Here is a 15,319-nt window from a genome sequence, read left to right as displayed (position 1 = left end):
GCAATCGGGTCAGGCGCTGGCAAGCGGAGATAGACCCCACTGGCACTCAGTTTTCACAACTGCCGCTATATATGTACGGTAAGACCCTGATCACACCTCAATTTTTTATTGAAAATTTTCACTTCCTCTTCTATTATTAACACAAGTTTTTTTTTTTTTTGTTGAAAGAATACAACTGGGTGATAATGAGGGCACCGAGGCTGTTGGACCTCTTCCCCATTCCCATCATAATCGACGACGACAAAGATGAACGGCAAATCCCGCCACCTACGCCCCCTGCATTCCGAACCAGAGCTCCTTCAACGGTGCTCTCCCTTAGACCACCACAACCAACTCGAGAATTCTTCCAATTTTAAATTTTATGTTTTTTTTTTTATGTTTTTGTTGGCCGAGTGTGGCCAGAATATTAATGAGGCATGTAATCTGAACAATTTTTTTTTTATGTTTTTATTTTTTTTATGGTGTTTTTTTTTTATATTAAGGTTTGTAATATTAACGATCGTGGAAGATCGAACCCCGAACAACTATATTTATGTTTTTATGTATTTTATTTTTATTATTATGTAAGACAGAATGTTTTTTGCGTATATGGTATGTTCAATAAATGCACTCAGATAGTTTCACCTCTCTGCCCTTTACTTGCTAATTCTGCTCTTACGATTATTTATTTATTTTTATTTATATTTTTTATTATTATTTTTTTTAAACAAAAACTAAATAAAAAATAGAACACAAATTAACAAAACAAAAGACATAAAATCGAACACAAAATATCAAAGCACACAAAACACAAATGTCAAAAATAGCAGAAAAAACATATATTTACAGAACATAAATTAACAAAACAACAGATCTGGAACATAACACACAAATTTTTTTTATTTAAATTTTTTTTTTTTTTAAAGTTAATAATTCGAAAACAAAAAAGAAAAGGAAAAACAAACTTAAAAGAAAAAATAAAATGCAGAATCTTCCCAAGACCACACTTAAACTACACTGTCCTAGATGTTTTCTAAGCATAAGATCATCAATTAAAACAATAAACAGATAAAGGACAAGTGCACTAAAAATATGAAAACGGGGAAGAAAGAAAAAGAAAACTTCCCTGGTCAGGGTGGCAGTTGCCAATTTTGGATTTGTAGGGAGATGTTCTTCTCTTCAGGATCCAGCACAAAATTGTTGAGGACGAACTGCTTCATCCTCCAAATCTGATCAAGCAGGGAAATATCCTCCACCGCCGGATCTAAACAGCAAATATTGTTACTGAGCGGATTCAGCAGGTGCCTGTTGATCTTCGAATTGTCAGTGTCAGCACCTTTGTTTTCCACTGTGGGTGTATGTTGATCAAATTTATACGTACCTCCTGCAATATGGTTAGTACGAAATGGTTCCACAGAAATATCATGCAGAGGTATAACACCCAATCCCAATGTAATAGGCTGAACCTTAGATACATCCTCAGAACATGAATCAATTTCAATTTTAGAAACATTATCTACCACAAATTCAGATTCATGTTCAGTGCATGGATAAGAAGTATTCAGATATGATGGCAAAAATTTGTTCTCATCATGCACAGAGGGAAAATTAAAATCATGCTCAGCAACAATATAGTCATCCGCATACATATCAACAGCATAATTATTAACATAATCATGAATAGCATAATCATACTGAGGTATGCTTACCTCCACTTCCTTGAAGATTTGAAAAGTAGTGGAAGATGAAATTGGTCTACCTGGGTCAGAATTACTGCTTATTCTTGCTTGGGCCTCAAAATGTTCATCAGCAGTCTCCTCAGGTGCAAGAGTGGCCATCTGCCCGATCTGATCACTCAGATTCTGCATGGCAGCTTGAGTTTCCTGCTGGATCTTCATGCTCTCTTGCTTGAACTTGAGATTCTGCATGGTCATCTGCTCCAATAACTCCTTCAATGTAGGTTCAGAAGTTGAAGGCTGAGGAGTTGTTTGGGCAGAGGCATTATACTGCTGATTCTGATATTGCTGGACTGGTGGAGGCATGAAAGGACTCTCGAATGGTGGTTCTTGATAATGATCTTGTGGGGTATCGTACCATTCATTGTTAAGATTGTTCCACTCAGGATCGTTGATGTATCCATACTGCTCAGGGGAGAATTTTCTCACAAACTGAAGCTCAAGATATCCCCAATCGGTAACGGATCCTAGAGGAAGAGAGTCTTGCCAATCCTTAGCTGCTCCTTGTAATGAGTGCGGAAATGCCCTCAAGAAAATGTGATCAAGAGGGACATGTGGAGGCTTCATTGAAGAGCAAATGTTGTGGAACTCCTCCAAATGTCTATGTGGGCATTCTCCAGCAAAACCATGAAACTTAGGAAGCATATATATCAGTCCAGTGCTAAGAACGCAATGAATATCATCCTTTGTAGGTGGGACCGGCTCACGAGGAGTGAGCTCAGGAAATTGAGGATGATCCATATTTTTCTCATCATAAAATTTAGCAGAATTAAAATCACAGTAATATGCAGAATAAGAGTCATAGCTAGAGGCATCCACAGAATAAGCAGTATTCACATAGCCAGAATAGGTAGACATGAAAAAATAAAAATAAAACAAATAAAAACTAAATACTAAAAATTACTAAACAGATAAATCACAACACATTTATACATGTTACACGCACACAAAAGATAGAACATAATAAATTTTTTTTTTAAATTTTTTTATTTAACAGATAAAGCACATGCAACACACATACAGAACATCACATCATAACACAAAATAAAACACAACACAATTAAACATGCTTCAGACACAAACAAGACAGAACAAAATTAAAAACTTTTTTTTTTTTAAGATTTTTTTTTAATTGACAAACATAATACAAAACACAACACAATAAAAATATAAAAGACAAAACATATATTACAACCACGTAATAAAACAAAAACAGTAAAAATCTAAAACAAGAACCTGGACTGAAGTGACAACGTCGCCAAAATTTGCTGAAGGTGTCGTTGTCGCCTACAAAAATATACAAGACAAAACACACAAAACAAACATATTAACAGAACAAAAATTTACACAACAAAAATCTAAAACCAAACCGTTATTGGTCCCCGGCAACGGCGCCAAAATTTGATACGACTGTCGCGGTCATACAAATTTGATACAACAAAATTAATGCAGTACAGGACTAGGAAGTGACTCCTAGGTCGTCTCTCAAGGACCAATTTTGGTGGTTTAGTCTCAGATTTTTTTACACGAAGTGGGGGGGTTTGTGATGTTTTTGTTTGCGGTAATAAATTAAACTGGAATTTAAATACAATAACTGAATTTAACAACACTGAAGCAAATTTTAAAAATAGTAAAATCAAAAAGTAAAAGACGGTAAAAACGGAAAGCGGTAAATTTGAGAAACGGTAAAATTAAACGACTCAAAAAGTAATAAGCGGTAAAATAAAAGAGACGATAAAATTAAAAGCACTTGACTCAAAATAAAATTTATCGAAGATTCAATTCTTAAATTAAAATTCATCACTTGAAATAAAATGAAAATGAAATGATCAAAGTGTGAAATGCACGCTTCAGAAATAAAATTCAAGTACTGATGAAAATAGAACTGGATGATGAAAATAGAACTGGAAAAGAAGGAAGAGGCGTGACTTCTCCTAAACTAATTCTACTATAACACCAAAATCTACTCCTAAATCTAATACTCCAATCTGCTGCTGCTCTTCATCTTTTATAGCCACTTCTCTTTTTGTTGCAACCTCCCGTGACTTCTCCATTTCAGCCAATTTTTCCACCCATATTAATAAAACATTCTTTCATTTTGTCTATACCAAAAATAAAGTGGGCCCCTAATCCTTGTCTTCTTGTTTCAGCTTCCTGGAACGTCCCAAGTGTGGGCTGTTGGACTCTCACGGCCTCCTCCTCTTGGTGTGGTTGAAGCTGGACACTACACCTCCATTCTTTGCTCGGACCAGCTGCTGTGTGCTTCATCCGTTTCCAACTCTGATCAGCTACTACCAAGCCATTGACCGTGAGCAACTGCACAGCCTCCAGATCAACTCCCGTGAACAACTTGTGCTTCAACCGAGAGGTCCTTCTTGCATCTCCTTGCTGGATTTGCACACATAAACCAATAATGAAGGTGGTGGCTGCTGCATTTTCTCCTCTCTACTTTTCTGGATAAGGCCGTGAGCTTTCTGGAGACAAGACCAAGGTGCAGCTCATCCATGCTTCTTCATTTTATTTCTCTCAACATCTCCTTCTCCCTTTCTCTTCAAGCTTGCTGCTGTGCACGTGGAGGCTGCTTGTAGTTTGCTGGACGTTTGATGGCTGCTGCTGCTGGTGGACGTGCTTCCATCATCAATCACCATGGTGCTCTCCAAAGCTGCTGGACCGACAAGACCAATCCTTCTTCCCTTGCTGGATGTATGAAAATGGACGTGGTTCTCTTCTGGCGTGTGGCTGCTGCACACTTTCTCCATCATCTCTGGACAGGCTGCTGTACGTGCAAGTGTGGGCAGCTGCACCTCCATTTTCTCCCTTCGATGGGTTGCTGGACCAGCTACACTACTGTATGTAGCAGCTGCTTTGGTGATCTTTAGCTGGCCGTGCATCACGCTTCATTCTTCTCCCTCTCGGTGATGGCTACTACTGGACGGGAGTCTTCTTCTCTTTCAGCAACCACCGTGAAGTGCTCAACCAAGTTGATGCCCCTTCCGTCTCCATCTTCTCCCAGCTTCCAAATCAGTATCCGTGAACTTCCAATAATTGGTGGCTCCCATTCTTATTCTAGGAATAATGGATGTGCATAAGTGTGGGACCATGTTCTCTTTACACTTCAACAAGTATTTATCAGCATTTTACAGTTCCTCCTGACCGTGAATGTGACCCAAATGGTGGCCCCCTCATTCAAAAAGATGTTTTTGCTGAATGCTTTCACCAAAATAACTTGTCCATGGGTTTAGGATATGTAACCGTGACATGGCAAGGGAATAGCAACTTCCCAACGTAAATTTCCACCAAATTTGATCCCTTATTTGACTCCAATTGCTCTTTTGTTTTGTCCTTTTGCAAGATTTTTCATTTGAAAGAAATGAGTTGCAGATGTAATTGCCGTGAGCTTCTAAAGGTGGACATCAACTTTGCCAAATGCTTGCCAAAACCGTGGCTGCACTTAGAACTTCCCTTTGCCAAAATTAATTTTCCAAACATGAATGCTTTCTATTTTTTTAAAAAAAATCAAATTCCCTTTTTGTGATGGTTGAAATAGCTGTGTGTTGTACTGATGCCAAACAATGTTTTCTTAAATAATTTTTTTCTTCCAAATGTCCTAAAATATTATCCAGAATTTTCCCTGCACTCAATAATATAAATAATTAGTTTCAGATAATTCAAATTAATTAAAATAAGAATTTCTGATCGAATTAAGCTCAATTCAGTAAAATGGGAAAATACTAGACAATTAAGCACAATTTCCTGATTAAATCTAGCACAATAAACTAAGTGCAGTGAAGAAAATAATGATTCATCAGTAACCCTGAGTTAAAATTCTTTTTATCGCTTTTTGCAATCCAAATTAACTTGAACCCTGTATGATGTGGAAGAATGGTTATGAAAAACAAATGAATAATGATTTGGGTATGAAGGATCCCCCCAAATTGGATGATCTTCGATTGACAGGGAGACTTTTTTTTTTTATTTATTTATTTTTTTTTTTAAAATAACACTGAATTGCGTCGTTCACCACATTATTCTGTTTCAAAGTTAAATTCGTGAGAAAGATTAGGACCAACAGTCTTCAGTCAGCGTGGACTTTTATCGGCTTGTACCGTGGCTAAAGGTCAAAGGGTTTTGAAAGAAAGGATAATGAAGGCCCAAATAATTGTTTGACGGTTAAAGTCTTTAGACAAGAATCATTTGCAAGGTGCCCAGTCAACTGTTTTTAGGGATTTGAACTTCAGGCATATTTATTGTTGTTTTTTCTTTCTTTCCCTTTGGATCATTCTTTTCGTTGCCCCTGTTGTGATCCTTTATGATACTTTCCTTTTCATTCATTTTATCCTTTTTCTTTGGATGCTTATGATGTACCCTTTTAAATTGACATCGACCTGCTAATGATTCTTGTCTAGGGTGATGAAAACAATTATGCATTTTGGCTCAAAAGGGGTGCAATTGGTTGAACTGCTTTTGACGATTGGGTAACGAAAAACGGCCACACGTCACTCCGAATCTTGTTTGTCTGACTTTCTCTTGAATTTAACCCTGAAACTAAACTATGTAGTACTTGACACATCAACTTCATTTTTCCTTTGTTTTGTTTCCTTTGTTTTCTCCTTCTTCTTCTTCTTCTTTTTTTTTTTTTATATTTTATCTCCCTAATCAACGGATTATCAGTGATATGTAACATGATGAAAACTGCCCCAATATTAGGCATATGGCGAAATCCTTCGTCTTGTGGGAAACGGAAAAAATAGGGTTCAAGTAATGTGAATGCAGACGCTTTATCAAGAAAAGAACACCGGTTACACCTTAAACCTTGAATCAAGAAAGGGCTCTCCAACGGTATTTTTTCAAAACCCTCTTCTTTTTTTTTTTTTTTTTTTGTGAAAATACTATGTCCTTGACAACTTTATTAACAACAAACTCAACATGTGACCTTCTTTTTTTTCGTTTTCCTTTTTCGACATCCTCCAGGACCGAGCTCACCAACCTGATATACCTGTGATGCTTTTATCAACATGCGTTTACTTATTTTCATTTTCATTTTTTCTTGATTACTTAACAGCTCAGCGTGACATGCAATATTTCAGATGGAATGCAAACAACCAAAATATGAATGAACTATGCGAACTTCCTTTATTAAAAAAAGCACAGAGTACAATAATATTTAACGATAATATCAACATCTCCTTAATAGCAACCACTATCACGGAATCATCATGCGTAAAACTTTTTTACTGCATCAGAATTAACTGGCAATGGTAACTCCTCTCCGTCCATTCTCGTGAGAATTAGTGCCTCACCAGAAAATGCTTTTTTCACTACAAATGGCCCTTCATAATTTGGAGTCCATTTGCCTCTATGATCTTTTTGTATAGGTAAGATCTTCTTTAACACCAGCTCACCTTCATGAAATTCTCTTGGATGTACCTTTTTGTCAAATGCCTTCTTCATTCTTCTTTGGTACAATTGTCCATGGCATACTGCTGTTAATCTTTTTTCATCAATGAGATTGAGCTGGTCGAAACGAGCCTGAACCCACTCAGCCTCTTCTAATTGGGTTTCCATTAAAACTCGTAAAGACGAAATTTCTACTTCAAACGGAAGTACTGCTTCCATTCCATATACAAGCGAGAAAGGCGTTGCCCCAGTCGATGTTCGTACCGAAGTGCGGTAACCATGTAAAGTAAAAGGAAGCATTTCATGCCAATCTTTATATGTGACCACCATCTTCTGCACAATCTTCTTGATATTTTTGTTAGCAGCCTCTACTGCCCCATTCATCTTTGGACGATAAGGAGAAGAATTAAGATGATGAATTTTGAACTCCTCACATAACTCTGTCATCATCTGGTTATTCAAGTTAGTAGCATTATCAGTGATGATCTTGTTAGGGAGCCCGTATCTGCAAATCAACTCCCTTTTTATGAACTTGGTCACCACCTTTCTAGTCACATTAGCATAAGAAGCGGCCTCAACCCATTTGGTGAAGTAATCGATTGCGACTAATATGAAACGGTGTCCATTTGACGCCTTTGGCTCTATAGCTCCGATGACATCTATTCCCCACATCGAAAAGGGCCATGGTGCAGACAACACGTTCAAGGTCGTGGGTGGCATATTGATATTACTTGTGTATACCTGGCATTTCTCACACTTTCTCACATGTGTACAGCAATCATTTTCCATAGTCAACCAAAAATACCCCGCTCTCAGTATCTTCCTGGCCATTGAGTGCCCATTCATGTGCGTGCCAAATGTACCCTCGTGTACTTCTTTTAGTATCAGCTCGGCTTCTTTTGCATCTACGCATCTAAGGAGAACCATGTCATGATTCCTCTTATATAGAATATCCCCACTCAAAATGAAACTGCCAACCAACCTCCTTAACGCCCTTTTATCGTTTTCGGATGCCTTCTCTGGATATTCTCGAGTCTTAAGATAATGCTTGATATCAAAGTACCAAGGTTTACCATCTACTTCCTCCTCGATGAAATGACAATACACTGGCCCCGCATGACTCTTCATTTCAATCATTGGCAATTCTGCATCTTGATCAACTTCAAACATCGACGACAAGGTAGCCAACGCGTCTGCTAATTGATTATCTTCTCGCGGTATATGATTAAACGTGATGGAATCGAAATACTCAATTAATCCCCTGATGTAAGCTTGGTATGGAATTAATTTAGTATCCCTAGTCTCCCATTCTCCCTTCAATTGATGGATAACCAAAGCTGAATCTCCGTATACATCCAGAATTTTTGCTTTAGACTCTATTGCTGCTCGAATACCCATAGCACAGGCTTCGTATTCTGCGATATTATTTGTGCAATTAAAACACAACCTTGCCGTCATTGGAATGTATTGATTCTTAGGAGAGATAAGCACTGCCCCTATTCCATGCCCCATTACATTCGATGCCCCATCGAATAATACCGTCCAGGCTTTTTCATTTTTGTCATCTCTGTTCTCAGCAAATAAAGCCATGATATCTTCATCAGGAAACTCAGGTTGCATCGGCTGATAATCACTAATGGGCTGATGGGCTAAAAATTCTGCTAAAGCGCTACCCTTGATAGATTTCTGAGTAACATATACAATGTCGTACTCCGATAGTAGCATCTGCCATCGAGCTATCCTTCCAGTGAGAGCGGGCTTTTCGAAAATGTACTTGATAGGATCCATTTTAGATATCAACCAAGTAGAGTGACTCAACATGTATTGCCTTAAACGATGAGCAGCCCACGCCAGTGCACAACAAGTTCGCTCTAACGACGAATATCGTTGTTCGCAATCTGTGAACCTCTTGCTCAAGTAATATATGGCATGCTCTCTTTTCCCGTCTTCATCATGCTGACCCAATACACAACCCATTGAATTATCCAGTACGGTCAAATACAAAATGAGCGGTCCTCTTGGCATAGGTGGACGCAATACAGGAGGGTCCTGCAGGTATTGTTTGACCTTTTCGAAAGCAATTTGACAATCTTCATTCCAGACTACAGCCTGATTTTTCCGTAGCAACTTAAACATTGGTTCACAAGTAGCAGTTAATTGGGAGATGAACCTAGCAATGTAGTTCAGCCTTCCCAGAAAACCTCGAACCTCCTTTTCTGTTCTGGGCGCAGGCATTTCCGTTATCGCTCTTACTTTGTCAGGATCAACTTCTATCCCTCTTTGGCTGACAATAAAGCCCAACAATTTTCCAGACTTTACACCGAACGTGCATTTAGCAGGATTTAACCTGAGTTTGTACTTTCTCAGTCTCTCAAATAATTTCCTTAGATTGAAAATATGCTCCTCTTCTGATTCCGACTTTGCAATCATGTCATCCACATAAACTTCAATTTCTTTATGCATCATATCATGAAAGAGTGTCACCATTGCCCTTTGGTATGTTGCTCCAGCATTCTTGAGTCCGAAAGACATCACCTTATAACAGAATGTTCCCCATAACGTGATAAAGGTCGTTTTTTCCATATCTTCCGGTGCCATTTTAATTTGATTATATCCCGAGAATCCATCCATGAACGAAAATAACGAAAATTTGGCCGTATTATCAACCAGAGTATCGATGTGTGGTAACGGGAAATTATCTTTCGGACTTGCACGATTCAAATCACGATAGTCAACACACATTCGAACCTTCCCATCTTTCTTAGGCACTGGTACAACATTTGCTACCCATTGTGGGTATCTTGCCACAGCCAAAAATCCTGCATCAAATTGCTTTTGGACCTCTTCTTTAATTTTTAGGGACATTTCCGGCTTCATTCTTCTCAGTTTTTGCTTGACTGGAGGGCATTCCGGCTTGAGTGGGAGCCTATGCTGCACAATATCGGTATCCAGACCCGGCATGTCATTGTAAGACCATGCGAACACATCTTTAAATTCCTTCAACAGGACACGCAATCTTTCCCTCACTTCCGTTTTCATACTAGTACCGATTTTCACCTCCCTTATCTCATCCTTCTCTCCCAAGTTGAGTATTTTAATCTCCTCCTGATGGGGTTTTATCTCCTTAGATTCTTGTTCCATTAATCTCAACAATTCTGGAGAGGGTTCCACATCATCTTCGAAATCATCTTCCGTATTATTGATAGGGTGCTCAAAATTAGGAACATTGATATCGTTATTTTCAAAACAATCATTGTCACATCTGCATCATTTAAATTTATGAAAAAGTATAAATAAATAAGATAAACAAAGAAAAATGCCAAATGATGATGAAATGCATCTTTATTATCACGCTGAGTGAAAAGTAAAAAAAGAATCAATCCGCAAAATCTCAGTTCTAAAGCCCCAATCGAAACTATAAGCTTAATTAAAACTATTACATTTTGTTCACATTAAGCATCACAGGTAAATCCAGTGTTTCCCAATTGTTGAGTTGAGTATCAGGGGAGCAAGCCCACACAAAGCTCAAACTTTGAGGCCTTTCTTCATCCTCCACAGCTGCTATCTGGCCAGTGTTGATCCACCCAGCACTGCGGAAGCTTTCCTTGATGTCAACAATGTGAATTTTGCTCTCTCGGGGCCCTCGTCTTTCTGCACGGGCCAGACTGCGTTCTTTTCTTTCTTCAATCATCCTTTTCCTGTCTTCCTTGGTAGGTTTGTACCCCAAGCCATATTTGTTCTTGTTTTCAACGATTTCTATAGGGAATGCTCGCCCCTGCCGATATTTGCCCAAACCTTCCCCATATACATAGCCCTCTTTTATCATAATCTTGGCCATCATAATAGAAGCACATGATAGACGAGGATTTACTGGAAACGGTTCCACACAAGCATTTCCCACAATCTCCAACGACTGGAAGGCTGTCTCGAGAGCTTCTTCAGCCGCCTCGATGTAGCGTGTGGATGATGGCCCACTCACAAGAAGATCCTCTTCTCCTGATACTATCACCAGCTTATCTCCCATCACATACTTCAACTTCTGGTGTAGTGTAGAAGGCACAACCCCAGCCGAATGGATCTGTGGGCGTCCCAGCAGACAGCTATAAGCAGGCAGAATATCCATAACCTGGAATGTTATTTGAAAAACACACGGGCCAACTTGCATTGGTAATTCCACCTCTCCCATCACCTCTCGTTTGCTACCATCAAACGCCCTCACAATCATTGAACTCGGCCTCATATGCATTCCTTCGCAAGGTAGCTTTTCCAAGGTTGCTTTCGGCATGACATTCAAAGAGGACCCATTGTCCACTAAAACACGTGCTATAACATGATCCAAGCATTTCACAGAGACGTGAAGAGCCTTGTTATGCCCTCTTCCTTCAGCAGGTATCTCTTCATCCGTAAAGGTGAGATAATTATTAGCAACAATATTGCCAACAATACCCTCGAATTTATTCAACGAAATACCTTGCTCCACGTGAGCCTCACTGAGTATCTTCATTAGCAACTTTCTGTGTGATGTTGAATGCATGAGCAAGTCTAACAAGGATATACGAGCAGGCATACGGTTTAACTGTTCCACCACCTTATATTCACTTTGTTGTATGAATTTTAAAAATTCACAAGCCTCCTCTTCAGAAACTTCTCTCCTTTCTTCCTTGTCAGGGATCTCCTCTGTCTGTGCACCCTTCCCCTTTAAGAATTCTTTTGCCCTCGCGGCCATCGTTGCTTCCTTATCATTGACTCTTTCTCGTGCCAACTCTGGTGACGTGAAAATTCGACCACTCCTAGTCATTCCACCTATCCCTGATATGTTTTTGACGGCAGGGTCAACGCTTTGTTCTTCGCTTGACGCATGCGTCCCATATCTCCATGGGACGGCTTTTTCGTTCTTGTAAGGAAAAGGAGCTGGTACACGGATAACAACGGGCGACCTTCCTTGAGTTGGTGGGATAGAGGTAGTCTTAGTGAAACGAATCACCAATGGTTCTGGTAAAATCATACCGGATTCATCACCAGTTTGCGCAAATACATCTCCCTCTTCCCTCTTGTAGCATACCTGCATCAGGCCACGATCTAACAGGTCTTGCAGAATTTCTTCAAACTTAACACACTCCTCAATAGAGTGCTCAGCATCTGGGTGGAGCGCGCATGCCATACTCTCATCATAATCACCCTTCAAGATACCCACTTTCAGCAACGCCTCCAAAATAAACCTCCTAGAGCTCTTGACTTCTTTCACATTCCTCACCAGCTCATGTTCTTTCACTTCGACAGCATTCGTCGAAGCACTTCCATGCCCAGATAAAGGATTGGCCTCAATATTAGGCTTATCCTCTTGGAACTTTAACCACCCAGAGTCAATTAGAGTCTGCACTTTATGCTTGAAAGCCAGACACCTCTCAGTGGAATGACCAGCGGCCCCTCCATGATAACTACACTTTGCATCTGCATCATAACCTCTTGGGTATGGAGGCTGCAAAGGCTTCAGGGGACAAACGACAACCAGACCTTGTTTGATAAGATGAGGCAATAATTCCGTATAAGTAGTAGGAATTGGGGTAAAGTTAACATAATTTCTTTCTTGGTTCCTTCTTGGATAAGTATTTGGACCCACATTCATATTGGAACCTACGTTTGCCCCTCCCCTCCAATCATTCGTCGGAATGTATTGTGGTTGATAGTATCCTGGTTGCTGTTGAGGCCTAATTTGATGACCAAATGACGCGTTAGCTGCATGTGGATGTTGACCCCAGTATGGTCGATAGTTATGAGTGGGAGCCTGACCTCTCCACACCGGGGTTGCAGATGTTGCATGCACATCTCCTTCCTTTCTTTTTCCTGAGTTGAAATTGGGTTTTTTGGAATTTGCAACCACCGATGAGCCATATGCAATCTTCCCATTCTTCAACCCGATCTCTATCCGCTCGCCTATCACGATGATATCGGCAAAATTTGAAGATACATTTCCCACCATATGTTCATAGAATGGTGGTTGGAGCGAATTTACAAACATTGCCACCATTTCTCTATCATACAAAGGTGGATCAACTTGTGCAGCCAATTCCCTCCACCGCTGAGCATACTCCTTAAAACTTTCGTTGTCTTTCTTTGACATGTTTTGCAGCTGTAAACGATCTGGCGCAACATGTGTATTATATATATACTGCTTCACAAAAGCATCAGCCAAGTCCGCCCAACAACGAATTCGAGTCGGCTCTAAATGGGTATACCAGTTTAACGCCACTCCAGCCAAACTATCTTGAAAAACATGGATGAGCAACTGCTCATCATAAGCATATGCAGCCATCTTTCTGCAAAACATGGTTAGATGGCTCTTTGGGCATGTATTTCCCTTATACTTCTCAAAATCTGGCGCTTTAAACTTATGTGGTATTTTGACGCCAGGAACCAAGCTCAATCTAGAAACATCCCCAAATCCATAACTTTCATACCCCTCAACAGCCCTCAATCTTGCCTCTAGGCTCTCCAGTTTATCCTTCGCCCCATCAACATTACTAGTTATCCCCTAAAACGAAGTATATGGCGCAGCCCTTGTAGAAAAGCCCTCTCCGGTAATCACAGGTGGCACCGGGGTTACTCGTATTCCATCAGTCATGCTTGCATACATCCCTTCATTTACCATAGGTGCAGACATTACAACAGGTCCCTGAGTACTGATTGGTGGTACGTTAGCAGTGGTAGGGAAAGAGAATGAAGTCTGCTCCCCTTTTGTGTATTCTCCCACAGGTGGGGTGTAACCTGGAGGCAATCCATACATTGGGAATGAAACAGATTGGCTCCCAGCATTGAACAACGGAGGGTAATACTGAGCACTTCCCTCAACTTGCGCAGGGGTCACCCCTCCCGTAGTCTTCAGGGCTTCGAGAGCCGCCAAAATCTGGGCCATCTGATCCTTCAACTGGCTGACATCGGCCTTAATAGATTCGTGTGACTGCTCCCAATTCTCCATGACCTTCGAATTAGCTTTGGTCCTGTACGGATGTCTTGGAAAACTTGCCGTTGTTCTCTCACTTGTACTGATGATTATTTTTTATTAAATTAAATTAGATAAGGATGAAAAATGCAAAAAGAAAACATGATGCATGCTAGTGATAAGTGGAAATCACAAGATAACAATGACAATACTGATGGAAAATTAACACAAGCCGATACCAAACAAACATCCCCTATCTTTCATTTCAAGAAAATTTGATCCATTACATCGTCTAAGGAACAAAACACATAATTCTGATGTACATCAATCCCGCGCCCGAGCAATGAAAGATTTCATCTCTCGCACCAACCATTTACAATGATTAATAAACAATTCTATTTCCGCTGGTGAGTTACAAAAATGAGTGCTTGCTTCAGCATTCGACACCATCCTGGGGATGTCTTTAATTGCCCCGTTTGCCAAAGCAGCCAACTGAGAGAATCTTTCCTTCCAGTGCTTTACAGCCATTTCTTGCTCGGCGATGTGCTCTTCCATTCGCTTTATCAAGGCCTGATGCCTTTCTTCAAATTCTATCGACCTCCATCGCTCCTCCTGTTCCTCGATATATTCCTCCATTTGTTTTATCAGAGTTCGATGCTCTTCCTCTGCTTCTGTTAGCTTCCAACGCTCCCGATTCATATCCGCCTCAAACGACATGGCCATCTCTTTCATCTCATGCCCCGCTTTTTCTATCTGAATCTGCGCTTCTCTTAATCTCTTCAAGGCTTCTCGCTTATCTCTTTTGGCTTCTTCATAGAGGTGCTTCCACTCCTTCCCCTCTTCTAAAGCCACCTTCTTCTCATTTACCCTCATGGATAATTCCTTACTCGCGGCAGCTAGATCCTGTTTCACTCGAAATGTGTAATCCCTCTCAGCCTTCTGGCTTTTGACAAGGTTTTCATAAGCCCGCGACTTTTCTTCATTATCATTTTTCATATCCACAAGATCATTACGCGCCCTTTGTAATTCGTTTTCCAACCTAGCATTCCTCATTTTCAATTTCTCCATCTCAGCTTTTAATTGTTGCACCTCTTCACTTTCTGGAGCTTGGGATGGTCCTTCACTAACTGATTGATCCTTGATTGGCTTGAAAGGCAGCTTGACTACTTTCACTCTCTCCAGAATCCAGGTGTGATAACTAACCCTGCTATCCACTACTCCATCCCTCAAGTCCTTCTCTACTCGAACAACATTTTCCCAGGCACTT

The 15,319-nt window shown here is 40.1% G+C and overlaps 1 protein-coding gene across 1 annotated transcript; it reads right to left on the bottom strand.

Annotated features, from left to right (window-relative positions):
- Positions 1 to 6,929: 6,929 nt before the first annotated feature.
- Positions 6,930 to 14,088, bottom strand: LOC128197800 (uncharacterized). Its single transcript, XM_052880597.1, has 3 exons — positions 13,759 to 14,088; positions 10,553 to 13,644; positions 6,930 to 10,374 (listed from the first exon to the last, which is right to left on the bottom strand). Exons 1-3 carry the CDS (start codon positions 14,086 to 14,088, stop codon positions 6,930 to 6,932), a joined length of 6,867 nt encoding a protein of 2,288 aa, XP_052736557.1.
- Positions 14,089 to 15,319: the final 1,231 nt, after the last annotated feature.

The sequence above is a fragment of the Vigna angularis genome, chromosome 7 (assembly GCF_016808095.1).
Source record: "Vigna angularis cultivar LongXiaoDou No.4 chromosome 7, ASM1680809v1, whole genome shotgun sequence".
NCBI lineage: Eukaryota > Viridiplantae > Streptophyta > Magnoliopsida > Fabales > Fabaceae > Vigna > Vigna angularis.
Note: the sequence above shows the minus strand (reverse complement) of the source record. Positions and strands in the feature narration are given on the sequence as shown.

What these genes read in the sequence shown, in the direction of transcription:
- LOC128197800 (XM_052880597.1), bottom strand. Translation starts at nt 14,088, where the DNA reads ATGGAGAATTGGGAGCAGTCACACGAATCTATTAAGGCCGATGTCAGC. An exon ending in TTGTAATGTCTGCACCTATG is followed by an intron (nt 13,645 to 13,758) that starts GTAAATGAAGGG and finishes ACTTCGTTTTAG; the next exon opens with GGGATAACTAGTAATGTTGA. An exon ending in ATGCTTAATGTGAACAAAAT is followed by an intron (nt 10,375 to 10,552) that starts GTAATAGTTTTA and finishes TAAATGATGCAG; the next exon opens with ATGTGACAATGATTGTTTTG.